General features: G+C 39.8%; 1 protein-coding gene across 4 annotated transcripts in view; it reads right to left on the reverse strand.

Moving 5' to 3' along the window:
- Positions 1 to 24,453, reverse strand: part of sulf2a (sulfatase 2a) — a 75,454-nt gene that overhangs the window by 18,352 nt on the left and 32,649 nt on the right. For all 4 annotated transcript variants that reach the window (XR_005129288.1, XM_017685189.2, XM_017685188.2 and 1 more), the window contains exons 2-8: positions 7,603 to 7,822; positions 6,992 to 7,231; positions 6,701 to 6,852; positions 6,297 to 6,466; positions 4,716 to 4,866; positions 1,129 to 1,304; positions 823 to 951 (exon numbers count right to left, since the gene is read on the reverse strand). Coding sequence is in view for 3 of the 4 variants with exons in the window: in XM_017685189.2 (XP_017540678.1) it covers positions 823 to 951; positions 1,129 to 1,304; positions 4,716 to 4,866; positions 6,297 to 6,466; positions 6,701 to 6,852; positions 6,992 to 7,231; positions 7,603 to 7,777 (1,193 nt within the window). In the remaining variant the exon portion in view is untranslated. The remainder of the gene's footprint in view (positions 1 to 822; positions 952 to 1,128; positions 1,305 to 4,715; positions 4,867 to 6,296; positions 6,467 to 6,700; positions 6,853 to 6,991; positions 7,232 to 7,602; positions 7,823 to 24,453) is intronic.

Here is a 24,453-nt window from a genome sequence, read left to right on the forward strand (position 1 = left end):
GTCCATTTTAAATGAGTTCAGGCCAAGAGAAGGTGGCAGCATTCCTGGATCCTATTCATATATGGTTTCTTTTTTGCGTTTAAGAGTTATAATTAGCATTTGTTGATGCTGCGCAAACCATTTTCATACACAGTGTTTTTTAGAAGTTTCTCTGAGCCCATGCAGTGATTTCCACTACAGAATCATATCTGTTTTTAATGCAGTGCCATCTGAAGGCCCAAAGATCACAGCCAGCAAATACTGGTTTTTGGCCTTGTCTCTTGCACAAAGAGATTTCTTCATATTCTTTGTATCTTTTAATGATATTATGTACCACAGATAATGAAAAGCAAAAGTTCTTTGCTATTTTATGTTGAGAAATGTTATTCTTGAGTTGTTGCACTATTTACCTGGGCAGTCGTTCACAGGGTGGAGAATATTTTTCAAAAAAACAATAACATTTCTCAGTTTCAACATTTGATTGTGTCTAAATATAAGGTTTAAATGATTTGCACATCATTGCATTTTGGTTTTATTTACATTTTTCACAGAGTCCCAACTTTTCTGGAAATGTGGTTGCATATCTGTCAGTAAAGTAATACTAGAGTCTAAAATCACCATCAGCATCCTCTTTAACGGCTTTGTCCAGATAGGGTTGTGGTCTAAAATTACAACCAAAATATAAATCTAAAATTATAACTGCTGTTCAGACAACACTTCATTTTGTTGAGATTAGTAGGAGAAAGATACACTGACACCTAAATGTAAAATTACTACAAAACAGCATAGGTTCACTGCTGAACAACTGGAATAAAAATACAATAAAGTATTACATTTTTGTACCTGTTAATTGGTCTCTCAGTGTCCAACAGTTTCAGAATAGATTTTCCATCCATGTCCACAGGGATGTCTACTCCAGCCATATCAAGTAGTGTGGGAGCTAAGTCAACATTGAGAACTATGTGGGAGTTACTGAAAAATTAAACAGAAATTAACAATGACCAATTCTAGCAGTACAGGAACCCTTTGGGAAAGATGGAGAACTGACATTTCATTTTGCATTATACAGCCATTTTAAACAGAATTATAAAAGGCTTCTGATGAAGTTCATTTTACATAAATGGAATATTTGTCTGATCTGTAACTCACATGGCACCTGCTTCCACATTGGGCCCTCGTATGTAAAAAGGCACACGGATGTCAAACTCATAGGGCATGGACTTTCCTTTGACAAGGCCAAACTGGCCAATGTGGTAGCCGTGGTCAGACATGTAGATAATGTAAGTGTTGTCCAGTTCACCAATCTCCACCAGCATATTGTATACCTCAATAAAAAAGAAACATCCACACAAGCATTAATATATGGAATCAATATAACAAATTAACATAAGCAGTATAACAGGCCATTTCCCAAATCCTTGTTGAGATTGAAAGCAAGTGTGTAGTTGTGTAGTATAGGTAACATTAGCTACTAGCAAGCTCCAAGTAACTAGCATAGCTAATTAAATAGTTTAATGAACAAGCTCATTAACAGAAAAGTTTATTTTATTTTTCTGCCTATGACTCCTTTGACTTATGTGAGGCATTGTGGTGCCTTACTGCAAACCAGCAAATCAGAGTTGAGCTTATAACATTATTCATGAGCATACCAAAACAGTAAAACAGCTTATTTCACTCCAGGGCAAAGTCATGGGGTTGGAAATGAGCATGTAAAACCACATCTGGACATTTTTTGCCCCAACCAACGTCACATACCTTCTATGTAGATAACAGAGAACAATTTAAAAACTGAATAAATGCACTTTCTTTGGCACCTTCTATGGACAATGGTCTTATCAATGCTCTGCCCACAAATGCGTTATGTTCCAGTGCATTTACCCACTTTAAATTTACACACATAATGTCTTAATATGTGTTAATATGAACAAAAACACATTTTCTAAACCACTTATCCTTCTGGGTCACAGAGGGGGTGCTGGAGCCTTTTCCAGCTGTCATTGTCACCAGTCCATCGCAGGTCAGACAGACAGACATATACATTCACACACATAATCACATCTAGGGGCACTTTAGCATGTCCAATTGGCCCGACAGCACGTCTACAGGCTGTGGAGGACCCTGGTCACTGAGAATCAAATCTTGCTGCCTTGAACAAAAATAAATAAATAATAAGCATAAACAAACTATATTTAATTAATCAAACTGAAATTAAATTGATTTGAGATGCCACAAATTAGTACTATTAGTACTTTGATACAAAGCTCTTGTTGGCAAATACAGCTTCAGGATATCTATGATGTGAAGTAATTACAACCCCATTTCCAAAAAAGCAAATAGTACAACGATTAAACAAAAACATTTCTCCATGTAAAACAGCAAATAACTTTTGCTTTTCATCATCTATGGTACATAATAACATTAAAAGAGAGGATCTGGAGAAATTTCTGCATGCAAGGGACAAGGCCAAAATACAGTATTTACTGGCCAGAACTGCATGATTCTGTAGCGGAAATCACTGCATGGGCTCAGGAACAGTTCTCAAAACCATTGTCTTTGAAAATAGTTCACCGCTGCATCACAATTGCAAATTAAAACTTTAAATGCAAACAAGAAACCATATATAAACAGAATTCAGAAACGCTGCCACCTTCTCTGGGCCTGAGTTTATTTAAAATGGACTGAAGGGAAGTGGAAAAGTGTCCTGTGGTCGAATGAACATTTGAAATTCTTTTTGGAAATCATGAACACTGTGTCCTCTAGGTTAAAGAGTTGTTATCAGTGCACAGTTCAAAAGCTAGTATTCATAATGGTACAGGGGTTCATTAGTGCATATGGTATGGGTGACCAATAATGTGGAACAATATATACATATGCTGCCATTCAGATTGTCTTTTGCAGGGAATATCATGCTTAATTCAACAAGACGCTGCCAAACCACATCCTGCATATTTTACAACAGCATTGCTCTGTGTTGTAGTCTGGGTGCTAAACTGGCCTGCCTGCAGTCCAGATCTGTCACCCATCAAAAACATTTGGAGGCTTATGCGACAAATAAGCCGAATTGTTGAGCAGCTGAAATCCTCTATCAAACAAGAATGTGAAACATTTCATTTTCAGAACTACAACAACTGGTCTGTTAAGTTCCCACACACTTACAAAGTGTTGTCAAAAGAAGAGGTGATGAAACACAGTGGTAAACATGCCCCTGTCTTTTGGAATGTGGAACTTTTTTGGAATGTGTTGTTGGCATCAAATTCAAAATGGGCATATATTTAAAAAAAACAATCAAATTTCTCAATTTAAACATTTGATATGTTGTCTTTGTAGTATTGCCATTTTAAAATATAGTTTAAATGATGTGCATATCATTGCATTGTATTTTTATTTATATTTTGCACAGTGTCCCAACTTTTTTGGAAATGGGGTCCCTTTGATGGTTTTCTAGTCAGGAGATTATCTTGGCCATGCAAGCACCTTCACTATCTTTTTTAAGAAACCAACTTGTGTGGTTTTGGCTGTACGTGTTTACTGTCTTGTTGAAATGTCTGTCTCCTCCCTAGATTCACTTTCTTGGCCAATGAGATTAACATCTCCATGTAAGAAACATGAATGGATCTATGTACTGGGACATATTCATATTTCAATATTAATATTAATATTTCAAATATAATATTTCAAAGAAACATAAATGGAGCTATGTCCCAGGACATTAATATGTCCTGGTACATAGCTCCATTCATGTTTCTTACATGTTTTTTTACATGTAATGCCCTAGTACCACTTGCAGAGAAGCAGCCCTAAATCATGATTCTCCCACCTCTGTACATCATACTCACAAACATACTTTCTCCAGACATGATCAATAGAATGATTGCCAAAGAGTTCTATTTTTCTTCCTGTATGACTTGAGCACATTGTTCCAAAAGTGTTCCGATTTGTCTAAATGCTCATGTGCAAATTTAGACATGCGGTTTTGCATGAGGCACAGAAATGGAGATGACTAAACTATCAGGAATTAAATATTTTTCTTAAATCTGCGTTTAAGAATTTTTTTGGAAGAAAAACAGCCCCACAGTATCACAGATCCACAACCACAAGTAACAGTGGAAATGAGGTACTTTTCGGCATGGATATCTTTGTGTCCACACCAAAATTACCTCTAGTTTTTGTTGCCAAAAACCTCTATTTATTATCAGAGCACAGAACACAGTCGAACTGAAAGTTTTAGTAAGTCTTTCAAATATCATACCTTGAATAAAATATATTTTTTAAAAATATTTTGAATGAAGGATCAAAAGGATACCTAATTAAAAATATTTTTACAGCTCATTTTCCACATGATTACTAGGGTGCCAATAGTTTTGGAGGGCATATTTCTATAGTGTCTGAATATTTTTTCAATTTCATTTTTTAAACACAATGTTTACTTATGCTTTTAATTTATGCTTATATGCTTATTTTTACAAAAGACATGTCTGTACAAAAGACATTCAAAATGTGTATAAATTTGAAGTGGATATATGCACTGTAGTCGTTTTCCCTCCTTTTATTAAACACTTCAGTTCCTATCAACAGGATTGTAAGCAAATCTGACTTTGAAAGTTTTTCTAGAATGGTGCAATCACTCTGAATGACTTTATTTACATCAAAATGATTTAAAAAATCTGAAATTCTCCTTTATCACCACAACCTCCAAATTTAATCTGATAAATTGTGAATTGAATAAGATTTTACACCTTTTCCACACTGTCATCCACTGACAACAGGGTCTGTAGTCTCCTCCTCTGCAGCAAGTTGGTGAACTGCATGTGAACGGGCTTCATAGGGCCAGTGTAGCGCAGAATCCAATGTTTGTCTGGGTTGGGGGCATAATTATAGCTTGGGGTGCTGGGGGCACAATTAGCAACAGTAAAGAGTTATAAAAACAGTCTCTTTTGAGAAGCTGGCATTTTTCATGAACTTTACATGAGTTTATTTTACAACTGTGTATAATTTAAAGAGTGAACACTCTGAACAGACAGACTTTTGGGTGAACAGAACAATGCATTGTGGCTGTTACACGGTACTGATTGTGAGTCGAAAATTCATTGTCACAGAGCACTATTTATTTTGGCCAATTTAATTTATTTTCAATTTTATTTAATATTGTAATAAGCCTAGGCACTGTCTTTTTTCACATTGATTCAGAGAAATAGTACTCAAACTAGATTAATTTTTAGATTAAAGATTAATCTGTGATGTTAACTAAAGAAATGACCATAATTGGAATTAAACAAAAAAAATTAATATAGCATTCTGAATACAAATTTACAAATTTAAAGGGGAAAACAAAAAAATTTGAGAAATACACTGACTAAGGACATTATTAGGAATGCTAAACTATTACTGTTCAGCAACAGTACTCAAATAGGCTGCAGCATTCGAGTCATGTTTGATTGGTATTAACAGGCTCAAAGTGTCCCAAGAAAACATTCCAGACACCATTATACCACCTCCACCATTCTGGACTGTTTACACAAGGCAGGTTGGGTCTATGCTGTTGGTGCCTCAGCCAAAATCAAGATTCATCAGATCAGGCTATGTTTTCAAATCTGCTGTTGTAGTCAATCACCTCCATGTTTGATATGTTGTGCGTTCTGAGACACTTTTCTACTCACCACTATTGTATGGAGTGGATATCTGAATGACTAATCTTTTTGTCAGCTCGAACCAGTCATGCCATTCTCTCTTGACCTCTTTCATCAACAAAGCCTTTTTGTCTGTGCAACTGCCATTGAATGATCAGCAGTTATAGAAATACTCAAACCAGTCAATTCTGCCACCAACAATCAAACTATGGTCAAAAATACAGAGATCACATTTTTTCCTCATTTTGATGATTGATGTGAATGTTATCTAAAGGTGCTGGCTCATATCCGGATACGTTTTTTGCATTACCCTGCTGACACAAAATTGGTTTAGATAATGGCATGAATGTGTGGGTGTACCGATATTCCTAATAAAGTGCTTGGGGAGTGTATGTGTAAAAATAAGTGTAGTAACAAACAGATGTAGAACAATAAACAAATGTGAAAGAGCCTTGCAAATTATTCTACTGGCTTTTAAAAACAATAAAAATCGATTATTCTGGCACCACACAATTTCTCTCTAGTGGCTGTTGTGTAAATTCTTATTTGCCAAAAGCATTAGGGAAGTAATTACTGCAAATGCACATCATACCTCTCTACCCATGAATGTATTAAAAGATAAATAAGTCAAATTCTAATTGCATACAATTGTTAATTGACACATTAAGAGACTGTGAGATGTGTGATTACATGTGCTGGGAGGCATTTGAGAAGGTTGTGCTGTACTGAGGTGCTGCATCCTCTGGGCCATGAGGGGCAACATGGCTCAGGACCATCATTACAGGCCGGTGGGGATACAGTCTTTTGGACATCCGAAAGTAGTTGATGCTGTTGTTTGTGATTAGATCTGTGAGGTAGTCCTGTAAGTTAAGAATTGAGAAGATTCTAATGTCCTGTGTGGTAACAGTGCAGAGCTTGAATCCACATACAGTTGATTATGTTGATGTATTTATCACATATGAATACTGTAAAAACTTAACAAAGAGAGATCAAACAGTGTAAACCTGAAGAGAACCAGAAACTGGACAAAGAGTCCAATTAAGGTAAAATGCTTTGGTTATACTCTATAGAATATTTTAAGAAAAAGTAAGAACCTTGGAGTACTCCATGCCATGCTTCTCACGGACTCCATTCCTGCACAGAGTGTAGTTGTAGAAGCGAGAGTTCTTCACAAGTGCTACCCATTCTCTCCAGCCAGGTGGCACATAAGTGCCATTATACTCATTCAAATACTTTCCAAAGAAAGCTGTAAAAAATGAAATTGTTTGTGAGTCAACAAGGCAATTATAGGAAGCAAAGCTCACACCAAGTGGGATTAGATTATCAGCATTCAATGATACTTGTGATTGCCAAAGCAATTAGTGTGTAAAATTAACAACACTAACCAGTTCTGTAGCCTGAATTGTTAAGGTGTACAGCAAAAGTGTGAGGCTCATGATGGGCCTGCCATGAAGGAGATGAACAGTTCTCATTGTTGGTGTAGGTATGGTGGTTGTGCACATATTTTCCAGTCAGAATGGAGGACCGAGATGGGCAACACATGGGAGTTGTGGAAAATGCATTGGAGAAGTGGGTGCCTCCCTGAATCATTATACGCTTCGTCTTGTTCATGGCCAGCATAGAGCCTGAGAGAGAGAGAGAGAGAGAGAGAGAGAGAGAGATAAGGATGCAGAGAAACAGAAGGGAGAGAATAAACACATCTTCTTTGAGCGTGGCCCTGTTTAATTAAATCTATTAATTTTTCAGATTGTTCTGGACTATCCTATACAACAGATGCTTGATACCACCTCCAAAAAGCATGCTGATAGGACCACAATAAAGACCAGCAGCAAGGCCATTATGTGGCCACTCAAGTAATCAAAATGCTCAAGGGTCTCATTGTAAGGCAGCCAGTTTGGAAAATTTCGGCTGACCCACGCTACTGGCTGGAACGTGCCTATTGAGGTGATTTCCATGATTTTTAACCCCCTTCCTGGGCCATAGTCAGATAGCTTACCAAGCTCTATGTCCTGGTCATCAGTGAGAATGAGGATAATATTTGGGCGAATGTTGCGTCTCTCCCTCTGCAAACGTGACCTTAGCCGCTGGCCAGGGAGGTGCATAGAGGCATCACAAAGGAAGAGGAATCCCAAGAGGAAAAGGAGGAGGGTGGCTGGTCTCCACCCTGCCATGACTCACAATACAATGAAAGGACTGTTCAAAAGGAAAACGTGTATCTGTGAACAAAACAAAAAACCATCAACATTAAAGGTGGGGTAATTTTCAGATTTTAAGCCAGGACCAAGCAGTCCATAACAAGAACAATTCACATAGTTATGTAAAAAGCATAGATTGATCCCACAAGTGACAAGCCCCAAAACAATGAAATTTATATCAGTTGTTGAAAAGAAATGCTGAAGATCCTGGAAAAGGGGCAGGAGAGGTGGCATTCTGGTCATGCTGAGATGCCCTGCAAGCTGCCCCCACTCCCCAGCATACTACTGGCAAACATACAGTCCCTGGACAACAAAATCATTGAACTATGGGCATGGATCTCTCTCCAGCGAGAGACACGGGACTGTTGTACAATTTGCATCACGAAGACCTGGCTATCAGCAAAGATTCCCAATGAGGCCATCAAGATTGCAGGCTTCTCTGTGCACAGCACAGACAGAACAAAGGACCTCTCCAGAAGACAAATCACAAATCACGGGGATAGAGTCCCCACCCCAGCTACCGCTGAGTCAAACCCACCACCACCCCCGGCTGAGGAAGTTTGGCATAAACCCTTGCATCCTCAGTGCTCAGAACATTATACACCTGTACTGTGGAGAGCATTTTAACAGGCTCCATCACCACCTGGTATGGGAATTGTTCTGCCATCAAGAGGAAAGCCCAGCACATCACCGGGGTTGAGCTCCCAAACTTCCTGGATTTCTACACCTGCTGCTGCTATATATATATAATCCTGACTGAGCCGCAGACAGCTCGGGTACGCACTGATCACACCTTATTTGTAGGCTTAGCTCAGAAGAGCCATTTTGTCCTTTCAACAAAAAACAAACCATCTTGGGAGCCACATTTTATGTCCATTTTACCGTCTTGGCTATATGTCTCAGTAGGTGCTGATAGTATAGACTAAAAATATAAACAAAGGCACAGACTTACTTTGCTCTGCTTTAAGCTTTAGCCGATTTTCCACAAGTTTCTTGTAAAATGTCTCTCAACGTTCTTTTTACCAACTCGCGACGCTGAAGTCGCTTCTCATCCTCCAGCTTCTCATTTGATTGTCCCATTCCACCTTAAATGTACTGCTGCACTATTTAAGGCGGAGGGGGAAAATTCAAACAAGAAGCAGGAGAATGAGAAGCGACTTCAGCTTCATGAGTTTACACGTATCAGGAAATCAGCTGGAGTGATTATGAATGCAAATAAGCCTATTCTACTCCAAATTCTCAATGTTTGTCTCAAAGCTTTCTCTTTGTCGTTTTGTTATCTTCACTGCTGTCTGTCCAGCAGTTTGCAGTCTTCAGCATTAAAGGGTGAATTAGCAGTTCTACATTAACTCCAGCGTTTAAGATAATATATTGTCAAAACTGTATTAGAACTGTGTGTTATAATGATTTTTACAGCAAAGGAGGATTATCATGTTTTATATATATATATATATATATATATATATATATATATATATATATATATATATATATATATATATATATATATATATATATATATATATATATATATATATATATATATATATATATATATCTGCTGTCGGGAGAAAACCTTGTATCTCCATTTTTGACATTTTTCAGTTTTTGACATAATTTGAAAATACATGTTCCCCTTTACAATGTATGTAAATTTCATGATGAATGGACTAATGGAAATGACCTCAAATGGCTTGGGAAAAAAATCTGGTTCCATAGACTTACATTGAATATAATGTAGGTTTTTCCTTCTCCTGTAAAGTTACCATTTTGGAGATATGAGGTTTTCTTCCGACAACAGCTATATATATATATATATATATATATATATATATATATATATATATATATATATATATATATATATATATATATATATATATATATATATATATATATATCTTCTTTCGGCTGCTCCCTTTAGGAGTCGCCACAGCGGATCATCTGCCTCCATCTTGCCCTATCCAGTGCCTCCTCTACTTTTACACCAACCATCTCCATATATATGTATATGACAATTTATGATCTTAAACGCTGGAGTTCCTGAGGGATCTCCTCCCATGCCTGGACTAAAGCATCCGCTAACTCCTGGACAGTCTGTGGTGAAACGAGGATGGAGCGAGACATGATGTCCCAGATGTGCTCAATCGGATTCAGGTCTGGGGAACAGGCGAGCCACTCCATAGCTTCAATGCCTTCATCTTCAGGAACTGCTGACACACTCAAGCCACATGAGGTCTAGCGTTGTCCTGCATTAGGAGGAACCCAGGGCTCTCCATGGCGTCTCCAGACTCTGTCACATCTGTCACATGTGCTCAGTGTGAACCTGCTTTCATCTGTGAAGAGCACAGGGCGCCACTGGCGAATATGCCAATCCTGGTGTTCTCTGGCAAATGCCAAGCGTCCTGCACGGCATTGGGCTGTGAGCACAACCCCCATCTGTGGACGTCGGGCCCTCATCATGGAGTCGGTTTCTAACCGTTTGTGCAGACACATGCACATTTGTGGCCTGCTTGAGGTCATTTTGCAGGGCTCTGGCAGTGCTCCTCCTGTTCCTCCTTGCACAAAGGCGGAGGTAGCGGTCCTGCTGCTGGGTTGTTGCCCTCCTACGGCCTCCTCCACGTCTCCTGGTAGCACCTCCAGCCTCTGGACACTATGCTAACAGACACAGCAAACCTTCTTGCCACAGCTTGCATTGATGTGCCATCCTGGATGAGCTGCACTACCTGAGCCACTTGTGTGGGTTGTAGAGTCCGTCTCATGCTACCATGAGTGTGAAAGCACCACCAACATTCAAAAGTGACCAAAACATCAGCCAGAAAGCATAGGTACTGAGAAGTGGTCTGTGGTCCCCACCTGCAGAACCACTCCTTTATTGAGTGTGTCTTGCTAATTGCCAATAATTTCCACCTGTTGTCTATTCCATTTGCACAACAGCATGTGAAATTGATTGTCAATCAGTGTTGCTTCCTAAGTGGACAGTTTGATTTCACAGAAGTTTGATTTATTTGGAGTTATATTGTGTTTTTTAATTGTTCCCTTTTTTTTGAGCAGTGTATATATATATATATATATATATATATATATATATATATATATATATATATATATATATATATATATATATATATTTATTATACAAGAGTAGAAGCAGTCATATTATAGTCATACTAGTAGCCTTACTTTAACATACCTGTTGTGATGTTGTTCACAATGTTAATGAAACACGTACTGGCTACGGGAAGGTCCTACTAATATAAATATACACTATTTCAACACTACATAACATCAACAGCTACTCAGATTCCTAAGCTTGACAAATATTTATTCATTTACACAGGGCGTTTTGGTGAGGTTGCCAGTCTTATGATGTCATATATTTAGGAGCGTTAGCTTGCATGAAGCATATAGGCTCACTGGCCACTTTATAAGGTACTTATTTTGTCTACACTTGTTGTACCCACTGTAACTTCTGGAAGCAGATGTTGGCTAAGGTGGTCCTCTATCCCTTTTCTCTAAAATGTAGTCAGAATCATTAGCTCAATTCAACTAAATAAAAACCAAGCAATGTACATCCATTTTTATTATTAAATCTCAGTTAAGCCATCATGGCAAAGGATAAATTAGATTCTCATGTAGCGCAGGGGGCAAATAGCTTGGGGGCCACTAGCCTGGTAATCTTCTCCAAGAGGAGCCAGTAGAAAAAATGTAGGGAAAAAGTGTTCAGTGATTTTTTTTCCAAGCATGATTTTTTCACTTACATTTTTGCATTTTGTTAAGAGAGAGAGCAGTTAATTCTGTGTTCTTTGTGGATCTGTTTGATAATTCTCAGTTCATTTCTTAAATCTGACACGCTGTCTCTACCATGTGTATGGAATGAATCAGGCACATGGCAGACCAATCTGCCTCTACACTGAGACCTATGAAGCAGAGAAAGGACTGTTTTACTTCTGTTTAAAGGTTTTGTTGATATGATTACCTTGAGATAAAATAAAATATTGAGACCCAGACAAACCAAGCCTGTTAAATTGTGGCCTACAGACCAGACAAATGTACAACACAATCCTGTTCAATAATTTTCAAGACCCTCATACAAACACTGCTTACCTGGTATTGTTTAGGTGGTGGATCAGTCTCAGCACTGCAGTGACACTGACATGACAGTGGCACATAAGTGAGTGGATGTGCCACACTGAATGGATCACACACACCAGTGTTGCTGAAGTTTTTAGAGTCATCTCTATACTGAGAAGCTACCTGGAGTCTGCCAACCAACAATATCCATCCAACGGCATTCTGCAACCAGAACCTGACCACTCATGAGGGACTTAAACAAACTATGCAGCAACAAATGATATTCTTTGAAAATTTACATCTATTAGGTGGACCAACAAAGTAGGGGGTTTAATAAAATTTACATTAAGTGTGCACAGTGTTTAAAAACTCTAGCACCAGTGCTCTTACTTCACATGGCAAAGTGGTATTTGATGGGTGTTGGGGGGGGGGGTTATATATATTACTTTTCCCATAGACAAAAATGGCCAGATGCTGACATAAAAGGAAGCTTTGGAGCGATAACATAAAAATTATGTAGGCACATCATTTTCATACAGTTCCCAGTAAAGCCTGAGTAAAAAAGCAACATGGTTTTATATGATATTGACTCAGACAAAACACCAGTGTCCTTTTTATTTTGCTGTTTAGCACAAGCACAAGAAGGAACTTAAGCAACTTTGCTGGCTATCGTTTCTTTCTTTTACAAGGGGAGGTTGGCAGTGAAAGGCATCCTGGCCTCATAGAGGCACAGTCCATTTCTTTGTTCTCCTTGTTGGGGTAATGGAGGTGATATTTCACTGAATATATACAAATATTCATATGTTGAAGAATTACGTACCACAGCGCTCCAGTAAAACTGTGCATCACACTATAGCTGCGTCCCCCTTTGGATGCTGCTTTTAAAGGCAGATTGTGTCACAGCGGCGCAACTAGGCTGTCCTATTTTGAAGGGTCCTTTATGTGCAACCGAGAAATGTGTTCTTCTTTTCCATGGCAACAAAGGATCCAACGAATGGATCCTTCACCAGCCAACCTATCCCAAGGTTCATTGCGTGCTGGTGAAGATTCTAGAACATGCCGGCATAAGGAGAGGAGGGAACGGTGGCTGAGGGGTACACCTTTGAATATAAGAACTGGGTTTAAACTCAAATCAAATAGCTAACAATACAAATGTTAAACGAAAAAAAAACAATGTGGTCTGAAGTAAAACTTTTGCTATTATTTTGTTTTACGGAGCTATAAGCAGACAGAGGGAAGCATCTCCAGCTGTGATAAATGAAAAAATGAAAAATAAAATAAAGGTTTCTGGCTCTGTCTTTAAAGAACTTTAATATAATTTGAGAAGTGTGTCATTCTGTGGTGCACCGGTAAGGACAGGAACAGCAGTGCTGTGATGCTAACAGGAAATCCACCATAGAGCAGACAGCCTCATTTCAGTGCAGTCTTCACGGGCCTTCAATGGACACAGTCTACAAAGGCATGTCCTTGAATTGAGACACACCTTGTGCTGTCATAACTCTCAGCCCAGATATTTCCACCAATGTAATGTGCTGCACTGCCACCTACTGGCGAACAAAATAAATTTCATTTAACAAAAAGGCATTGAATTCCAAGTACTGCATAAACATTATAATTCTGCTTTACAGCAAATTCACATTGCAATTACGCTTCACTAAAGTTACCGGCAACTCACTGATGAAGTGCTATTAAAATATTGTGCACGAGAACTGCAGTTTGTACATCAAAAAATTCCAAGCAGCAGCAGGACAAACTAAACACATATACAAGAGAAGGATGCTTCGCACAGAAAGATATTACATGCATGTAATGTTTCCTGTTTATGTCTGATTGCCTGCACAGCATGAAAACATTTTCCATAAAAGTGTCTGTGGTGCAACTGAAACTTGTTTTAAACTACACTCAACATAAAGTTTAGGATGGACTTTATACCCCAACTTATGATTAAACTTAACTCATGCATCTAGACTATACAGTGTCACACATCACTCATCAGTGAATTCAGTTTGAAAATTAGTGTTCATGTATTTCTGAGCAAACATTTCTCTTTGTACGATTTGGTTAGGGGTGGCCAAAATACAGCTTTACGCACAATGTTCTGCATCAACAGGTCATTGAGGCTTTTTGTATAGTTGCTCTTTTAATACAGTTAATTTGTCTGAAAGAAACTTTCCTTAATTGGCTTTTGTCTGATTGTATTCATATTCGATATTTTCACAGTTTGATGATCTGCTGTGATATTTGTTATAAGACAGCAAAGAAATTAAAAACATAAAGTGTGACTATCCTCATCCATAAGAACCAACTATCAAAAAATGGCCTGACCACCCAGCTCATCCTCAGCCCTGTGCAGCCTCCAGGGCAGTGGCCATAACTTAAAGGTCACCTTTCAGTACAGTCCACTGATAGCTGAGAGATCTGTAGATAACTGCTCTGCTCTGAGATCCTCCCAGCTCACTCCTGGGCTTATCTTTCATAATGCTCAGTCACACAAAGCCACACAAAGCTGTTCACTTTGCTGACTCATGACCCACACGCAGCATTTGGACCCTCACAGCCAGACTGTACAACAGTTTCTTTCCACAGTAATTAGATTCCTGAACTCCCACACACATATACATAACAATATGAGACTAACTCACTCCCCACTTCTTGCAGTTTTAAATCAGTCTGGAACTGTTTTTAAATATATTTACTGCATTTCACTAAAATACTTAATTTGATACAAATGTAGACATGACTATTTGCATTTTGCACATTTTACTTTACTTTAATATTGTTATTTCCTATTACGAGCCATCACGACTACTCAGATCACAGAGCGCTACCTTATTATATAGTTCCTAGAATTCATAAGGCTGCAGCTGGGGGAAGAGCCTTTTCTTATAAAGCCCCCAAACTCTGGAATGATCTTCCAGAAAATGTTTGGGATTCAGACACAGTCTCAATCTTTAAATCTAGGCTGAAATCTCACATCCAGGGGTCCATGGACACTGGGAATTATAGTAAACTGAGGCGCTGGTGCTGTCGTCCTGCTGCTCGCACGCGGTCACTCAGGTTTGTGGACAGTGGAGCGGAGGGATGCCAAACTGTTTCAGAGTGCTCCCATGTCTGTGTGTCTTTCTGGTTCTCTCCTTTCAGTTAAGCTGTCATAGTCAGATCTGCTGGAGTAATTAGCCACACTCTGTAAATGTTTACATTCCCTGTTTTACGTACAAACAGACAGAATAAAACTAATTCCCTCTCCCTGCCTTTTTTCCGAGTATACAACCGCCCACATGTCCGGCCGGACACTGAAGGATGACTGACTGTCGAGCTCTCCAGCTGCCCACGCCCAAGCTACCGCCACCTGCCTTGAAATAGATGCCCACCCTACACTGAAGTTTTCATAGACTCCTAGCTATTACTACTACTAATACTACTGCTATTAAAATTAGTAGTATAATCACTTGTAGGTAGTTTGACCAGAAGAGGATGGGTACCCCTTGTGAGCCTTGGTTCCTCCCAAGGTTTCTTCCTCAGCTCTGAGGGAGTTTTTCCTTGCCACTGTCTGCCCTGGCTTGCTCACCTGGGGGGTTTTACACTCTTGTTAAAACTTTGTCTTTTCTGGAATTCTGTGAAGCTGCTTTGTGACAACATCAGTTGTAAAAAGTGCTATACACATAAATTTGATTTGCTAGAATTTCTGTATCAACCAAATATTGTATTCCATAGCTGCTCTGGTTGCTAACTCAGTGACTGCTATGCTCATATATGCTAGGCTGTCTGCTAAGCTGCTGATATGTCATGGTAAATTAAATCCTCCTTTGCACAATTCAAAATACTGTCATTACCATGTACTGCCTGTGCTCTGTTTTGTATTTATTGTAAGTCTTTCATATTTATTTACTTTACCGCGTTGTCTGCATGCTTTACATTGTATTGTCTTGCAGGGGTTCCTTTGTTGCACCATGGCTCTGGAGGATCTGTTGTGTCATTTCACTGTGAACTGTGAAAAAGCCTTGACTTGAAAAAGTTCCTCTAAAGTTCTTTTCTTTCATATCACTTTTCCCTCTTTCACACACACACACACACACGCACGGATGCATGCACACACACCCAGACCCGCACACACAGAGAACTGTTTTCACTTCATGTTAATTCCTGCTCTCTCTTTTCAGTATTGTTGTCGCTTAGGGGAATGGATGAGGTCTGACCTTGAGGGTCTGCTGTTTTAAATTCTCCTGGCTCCTTGCTCACCCTTCCTCCTACTCTCTCTCCTACTCCTGCCGCCACTCCCTCAGTTGGCAACTGATGAAAACAATAGCCACTGAAAAGGGTAGTGAATGGAAATTGAAACAGCTCACAGTTCTATAAGTGGAGAAGCAAACTGGAGTCATTTTGCCAAAATGACGGTTGCAAACACCAACAATTAGGAAATACCAACCACCATGGGAAAAAGCTTTAGGCTTCTCTTTGCATTGATTAAAAAACTTCCCAAAACACTTCAAATTCAACCAGGTGTGATTTGAAAAATGCTCATTTTGAGCATATCCTAATCCTTAAAGCAGGGCTGTCCAATTGTATCCACAAATGTATCCCTCAAGACAAGCTGGAGCCAATTGATCCCCCTTGTTTAAACAGTTGGTTTCAGTCTTCAAACTGCTGATCAAGTGATCTCCTGCTTTGTTGGAATGAAAACCTGCAGTCACACTGACCCTTTGTGGATAAGATTGGACACCCCTGCCTTAAAGCCAACTTAAAATAAAAGTTTGTTTACATCCCTGGTGATGATAAGCATGATTTTGTCATAGGGAAACACTTCATGAAAAAAAATCACTGGAACTTTTGTAAAAAAACTAATTGTCTGACCATACAAGCACAGTAGCTATAAATGTAATACTATAACATAACATTTTACCTAGTAAGGGTGTAATAATGCACAATTTTCAGAACATGATGCATACTACCATTTTTGCATCACAATATATTTTTGAAACAAAACCAGGAAAGAAATGCTATAACTATGACATTTATTTTTGTAATTTTTAGTTTTTTATTCCCAAAAAACAACAGTGCTCATTGAACAGATAAATGGCATAAATAATTCTCTTAAAAGATATAAAATATAAACTAAAGTGAAAGATTACAAGAAAGAAGCTGATCTTTAAGTTAATTTCTAAACTGGCTTTATGTTTACATGTGTAGTGTGGCTGGCGAAGTATGTGGGAGGGGATTTTCTAACATGGATCAGTCAAACTGCCAAATCCAGGACTGTATACCTGTGTAGAGGTGCAAATCAGAAACTATACAAAACATCCCTGTGGAGTTATTTGTTGTGCCTGTTCAGAATCAGCACTTAGTGGCTGCTCAAATCCCATGTGGAGAAGTAGCTGCCATGATTAATCTTTTCATGAATTCATGCTTGCTCTGGTGAGACAAAAATTAATCATTTCATATATTGTTATAGTTGAGGTATAAGCATTGCTATCTGAGACTCGTGCAACGTCAACACATTGTCACCACTGACACCACTCTTCTTCCACTGTCTTCCACTCTTTGCCCATCATTACTGCTCTCAGCTGGGACACTGAATTGCTCCGAAACAGGAGATAAATGTGGCTGCACCTACTCCATTAAGTTTGCTCTCTCCACTTGCTGTTTTAAACAGCTTGAATAATTTAACACCCAAGGTAGCTGGCAAATTAGAAGCTAACTTCAGCTTCACCCTGGTAGACTGACTAATCTATAAATGCATTTCCAAATAAGTTGTGACTAAGTTGGAACACAATTTGTTGCTGCATCCACAAATGCAAGTTTAAGCTCTACCATGCAAAGAAGAAACCATATAAAAACAGAATTTGGAAATACCACTGCCTTCTCTGGGCCTGAGCTCATTTAAGATGAACTGAGGTAAAATGGAAAAGTGTCCTGTGATCCAATGAATCAAAAAATTAAAATTCTTTTTGGAAATCACAGATGCAGTGTCTTCCAGGCTAAAGAGGACAGGGGACATCCAGCTTGTTATCAGCACACATTTCAAAATCCAGCATTCATGATGGTATAGGGGTGCAGTAGTGCATATGGCATAGGTCACTTGCACCTCTGTGATATCGCATTTAATGCTGAACGATTTATACGTATGGTCATAGTAACAAATTAAGTAAGTAAAAAATTACATTTACTCTCGTTACTCTTGTTTTCCCTGTAACGGTGCTTTTTGGAGTAGAATTAAATCATAGTGCTATTACTTGAGTTCATTTTTAATGAAATACTTTTTCTTTGCTACTTTCATTTTTATAATGTTACAGAGTAAAAATAAATTATGAGCATATCAGCTCAGAAACCAATAAGAACCAAATGCTGTTAAATTTGAAAGCTTCACCAATTACTAGACAGTAGCTCCGACTGCAAAAACACTACAGAGATGCTGAGTTTAGTGGAGAAGGGCAGAGGACAAATTAACCAGCACTCAAGAAGAACAGACTGCATCCAAACGGCCATCTGTATTCATTTTCACATTAACTAAAGCAAACAGCATTATTATCAGCACCCAAACATGAGACCTGCTGAGATCCGCTCTCACAACTCCACTGACTCCACCCAGAGGCAGCAGTAGCTGAGCTAGCTGATCCAAGCTAAGCAGGTGTTTATGTTTTCTTCTTTCTTTTATAAGCTTCTGTTTATTAAACTTGAAATCTGTTGCATATGTTTTATTATAATAGTCTGTCAACTACATTAGTTAACAAGTGTTGCGAACAGCCTACCCATTTTCATACAGCCTAGTTTAGAACCACAGAAAAGTTGGCTTGCAGTTAGCAATTCTGACTTCAAACAGGTATAACTCTGTAATACTTAGCAGAACTCAATTTGTGAAAAATCTGTATCTCCTCAGGACTCAGACTATCTGACTTTGAGAGATTGATTTCATATACAAACATGATCAATATCCTTGCAAATTAACTTATTATACACATTACTTGATGTGTGAAAATATACAAAATATAACAGTTTTTTATTTTATTTATTAATAATAATAATAATACTACATTTTATTTAGTAATGGCGCCTTTCAAAGCACTCAAGGACACCTTACAACGGTTAAAAGAAGAATGGTAGAGTATAAAAGAGGATAAAAAACAAAAAACAAATAAACAGATAAACAAATCAACATACATTCAAATACTTTCAACCAGACAAGAAACAAGACAAACAGAGAAAAGTGAAGATGAGGAATCAGGAGTATGCAAGTGTGAATAGATGGGTTTTAAGCCGAGATTTGAAGGTAGTTAGACAATCAATATTGCGAATTTGGGTAGGAAGGGTGTTCCAGAGAGACGGGGCAGAGTGGCTGAAAGCTCTAGCTCCCACGGTGGACAAGCGGACTGGAGGGAGAGTGAGCTGGCCAGCTGACGAGGATCGGAGGGTGCGAGCAGGACTGTATGTCTTAAGGAGATCAGAGATATAAGAGGGAGCAAGTCCATGTAGAGCTATGAATGTAGTTAGTAAGATTTTATACTGGATCCGGTAGTTGACAGGGAGCCAGTGGAGCTCTTTAAGGACAGGGGTGATATGTTCGGTTACAGGCAACCTGGAGATGATCCTAGCTGCTGAATTTTGAACTAACTGGAGTTTATATAAGTGTTTCTGAGGTAAGCCGAAAAGAATAGAATTACAGTAGTCTAGTCTCGATGTTACTAATGCATGGACCAGAATAGCTGTGCAGGATTGGCTGAGGAATGGATGCAGTCTGTTAATGTTCCTAAGATGGAAGTAGGCTGAGCGTGTGATATTGGAAATGTGTGTTTTGAAGGAGAGATGGCTATCAAGAACAACTCCCAGACTTGTAACCTGGGAGGATGGAGAGACAGTGGAATGATCAAGATTCAGAGTGAAAGACTGACTTTTTGCAAGGATGTTCTTAGTTCCTACTAGGAGAATTTCAGTTTTATTGGTGTTTAGCTGTAGAAAGTTTTCGGAGAACCATTTTTTTGCTTGGTCTAAATATTTTAACAGAGAGGAGGGTGGGAGAGTATCATTGGGTTTAGTGGAGAGGTAAAGCTGGGTGTCGTCAGCATAACAATGAAAATGTATTTTAAATTTCCTAAATATTTGGCCAATTATGAGAAGATAAATTATGAATAGGAGAGGTCCAAGAACAGAGCCCTGCGGAATGCCACAAATGACTTTGGACATAGATGACTGGCAGTTCTTGAGGCGGATGAACTGGGAGCGATCATTGATATAGGAGGAGAACCACTTAAGCACAGTATCGGTGAGCCCAATAGATTTTAGACGATCAAGTAGTATTGGGTGGGAGATAGTGTCGAACGCAGCTTTTAGATCTAAGAGGATGAGAATCGTAAGCCGACCTGAATCAGCTGCCACTAGAAGATCGTTGGTCACTTTCAGGAGAGCGGTTTCTGTGCTGTGGAGAGGACGAAAGCCAGATTGAAAGGTTTCATATAGGTTATTGTTACTAAGGTAGGTATGAATCTGAGTGTAATTGGCCGGAAGTTATTAAAATCAGTCTGATCTAATCCAGGTTTCTTAAGTATGGGTGTAATCATGGCCAGTTTGAGAAAGGCAGGGACAAGACCAGTTGAAAGAGAAGACTGAATGATAGCAGTAATAGGCGCACTTAGAGAGGAAGAGCAAGCTTTGACAAGATTTGTTGGAAGAGGGTCTAGAATACAGGTTGTAGACTTAGCTTTCTTAATAAGATGAGCTATTTCAATAGTTGTAGGGAGTGTAAAAGTAGATAAAGAAGAAGAAGAGCATAGCAGTAGATCGGGAGTACACTTAGGGGTAGCATTAGCTGTGTGGGAAGAGGTTATCTGTTGATGGATGTTTTGGATTATTGTTTTACACAGGTCTAGTTCCATTATCATGCATGCAAAATTTCAGTATTTTCTATCATTTCCCCAATAATACACATGTAAGGAGATGAAAGAAAGCTAGAATTGGTCATCAGCCACTGAATAAAAAGACTTTGCACGAAAAAGCTGAATCTCATTATAATATAGTCATCTTATGTCTTACTGTCTGAAGAAAACGCCTTGACCTGTCGGTTTTAAAATACACATGCACATTTCCTGGCAGCCACATCTAGCTCTTTCATGATTTCCTGTTTTATATAATAATGACTTAGGTGTATATTGATCTTGTTCATCTCTGTACTTGCTGACATCCAATCATGTATGCTTCTTTTTGTATAAAGAGGCCCTGCTGCTCTAAAAATAAATGAGTGAGTGTGTGTGTGTGTGTGTGTGTGTGTGTGTGTGTGTGTGTGTGTGTGTGTGTCTCATTCTTGCGCTCTCCCAGAGCTCCAAGGAGAACAACCAGGTAGAGTGAGGTCAAGGTGGGATCAGAGAAAGGGACAATGGAAACAAATATTATATATTACAACAACAGGCCTCTGTAGTAAAAGAGTCTGGGTGCTAAACAGGTCTGCCTGTAGTCCAGATATGCCACTCATTTAAAACATTTACTGCATGTTCTAACTAATTGTGTTGGCGACTGGAATAATAAAATAATAATAATAATAATAAAAATATAGCCGCCGCCCCTCAAGAATCACTGCGTGTATAACGTAACACGCGCAATGTCCTGTGGGTAATGAAGTCCATTTCAAGTCCATTTCCTATGTATATTCCCAAATAAACTGACCTACAGTCTCCTTTTAATCTATTAACATATCTGACACATGAACTGTTAATCTTAACACTAACTTATGAATGTTGCTTTAACTAGTATTTTAAATCATGTGTTCTAAGTAAATTCTCTGCCTAACAAATAAATTCTCAACATCCCCCCCCCCCCCCATAAACTACTGTTTATACTATTTCCAAAGGATACAAAAGCTGTATGGGCCTCCGCAGAACAGTCCCTGTGCTGGTGCGGACTGCACACGACCTCACCAGGCCATCACGACCAGGAAACATCTCTTCGATTTTCTCCAGCTTCCAGCTCTGCCTGGGGGCGTTGTCTTCTCCAATGAGTGCAACATCTCCAATCTTCAGGGAAGAAGGCTGTGGGGTGTCGCAGCGACGGGCTGACTTCAGATCCAGCAGATATTCCTTCTGCCAGCGGTTCCAGAAGTTGGTCACGAGTCATTGTCTGTAGCGCCACCTCTTGGTCATCTCCTCCTTATTGGCTGTTTGATGGTTGATCTCAGCTGGAAATGACTTAGGAGGCAAGCACGTCAGTCTCTGACCCACCAAGAAGTGGGCAGGGGTCAGTGGCTCTGGCTGGTCCACGTTATTGGGCACATAAGTGAGCGGTCTTGAATTTATTATGGCTTCTGCTTCGGTCAGCATGGTGCACATCTCTTCAAAGTTGAGTTTAGCTCTGCCAAGCACCTTTCTGAGGATGATTTTGACTGATCTAACAAGCCGCTCCCAGAACCCGCCCCACCAGGCTCTTTCAGAGATGAACCGCCAGGTGATGCCGTTCTCTGAGAAGAACTCTCGTAGTTGTGGATCTTTAATTCATTGCCAGAGCTCCTTCAGATCTCGATCTGCTCTCTTAAATGTCTTGGTATTATCTGAATAGATCACCTTACATAATCCTCTTCTGGAGATGAATCGTTTCAGAGCTAGTAAGAAGTGCTCCGTGGACATGTCTGAGACCAACTCTAAGTGGACTGCTCTGGTTACAGCACATGTGAACAGTGCTATGTATGCCTTCGCCATAGAGCTCTGGATCTTCACATAGAGTGTGTGTTTTGTACCATCGTGGGATTGACACCTCGTGCAGTTGAGGGAGCTCTGAACACCACTGTTGCCACTTCTATGTCAGATCGGGTGGCAGCTCCTCGTCCCACTGGAGCCCTCTCTCCCACATCTCTTGGAACATGCACTTGATCCTAATCGTGAAGGGAGTCAAAAATCCCAATGGGTCAAAGATTCGAGCAGAAGACTGCAGAACACTTTGTTTTGTGTTTTCTCTTTCCTTCAGAATATCTAGCAGCCCTCTGAGATGGCCGGTCTCCACACCAAGCCCAGCACCTTCAGAATGGACCCGGGTGGTTCTGGCTGAGCAACGCAATCCATCGAGCTTTCCTTCCATTTTTCTTTGAGCTCAGAAGAGTTCGTCATTCATTTGCATAGCTCCATGCCTGCTTCAGACATTATGTTCTTGGCCGTTTTTGTCAGTGTAGGCCTCTGTCACCTCACTTGAACTTGAAATAAAGTCATCCACATACAGTGAGGATCTGATTATTTCTACCACCTTCGGGTGTTCTAATTCGTACTGTCTCAGATGCTTCCTAATGGTGGCTGCGAGTAGGAATGGGCTTGACGAAGCTCCAAACACCACCCTCGTCATTCTGAGCATGTGCAGCTCTCCTGTCTTGGTGGTACAGCATGATGGGGTAAGTAGTATGTCTGACTGTCCTGCAGTGATGCACGCTCCTTTGGCACATTCTCAGCCATTCCTTGCTTTAGGTAGTCTTCCACGACTTTGTTGTATCTGCTGTACAGTGTGACATCTTTGCTTAGTTTCCTTTTTAAACTCTCCAGTCTCCTTTTGGCTATGCGGTAGTTGTCTTGAAGTGGTGGATGATCTTGTCACCGTGGCAACTCCACTTCGTAACACCTGTCCTTGAGAATGGAGGTTTCTTCAAACCGCTGCAATGCCTCCGCATCCTTTGGGCTCTCAGTCTTCTCACTTGTGATGCCCAGGGACTCGAGCTCCCAGAATGCATGCAGTTGTTTGTCCTTCTGTGCATCGTTGCTGAGCAGTATGTTCATGCATATTGACTCTGTCATGCTGGACACTGCCATTGGGCCTTGTACTGCCCATCCAAATGTGCTCTCTAGTGCCACTAGGTTCTTGGTCAGTCTTTCAACTCGGCCTGACACTATCTGCCAGTAATAATCAGAGCCAATTAGCACAGAAAGTTCAGGTTTATAATCTCCATCACAGTCAGCTAATTGAAGACCTCTTCTTTTCATCTCTTTCTGTATGTGTTCACCTGGAAACTTCATCAGTGCTGTGCACACTTGTGGGGTCACAACAGCTTCTATTTCGATTCTCTGCTGCTTATCCCACACATTCTCCAAGCTGAGCTTCACTATGTTGCGACTAACCGTCGTTGGAGCAGAGGAGCCAAATGTGTGAAGAGTAAGCGATCCTTGTCTGGTAACAGGTAGCTGTAGCTCCTTCACTACATTCTTATGCACGAAACTCCCCTGACTGCCTCCATCTAACAAGCAGCGAACCATCTTCCTGCTTTTGGGCCCTATGGCCTATGCTTTGGCGGTCTGTAGCAACACTGTGTTCTCTGCTTTCTCTGCTTGGGGAATTACTGAGGTTATGAGTGTGTCTGTGTTGGTCGACACATCAGGTGGGGGTGCCAGATTTTTCCTCACAAATGGCTGCATGATGCCTGCCACCACATGTGGCACATGACACGCCCTTCGTCTTGCAGAACTTGGCAATGTGTTTGGACACACAAAGCACCTGCCTAGCTTCTTCAGTTTTCCCTTGCGTGCTGGTACATCGTGGTCTGGACATTTCTCAGCTTTGTGTTCAGCACTATCACAAAACAAGCAATTGTTTACTTTCTGTTCAGTAACGTGTAGCGCAGCTGCCAT

The sequence above is a fragment of the Pygocentrus nattereri genome, chromosome 21 (genome assembly GCF_015220715.1).
Source record: "Pygocentrus nattereri isolate fPygNat1 chromosome 21, fPygNat1.pri, whole genome shotgun sequence".
Classification (NCBI taxonomy): domain Eukaryota; kingdom Metazoa; phylum Chordata; class Actinopteri; order Characiformes; family Serrasalmidae; genus Pygocentrus; species Pygocentrus nattereri.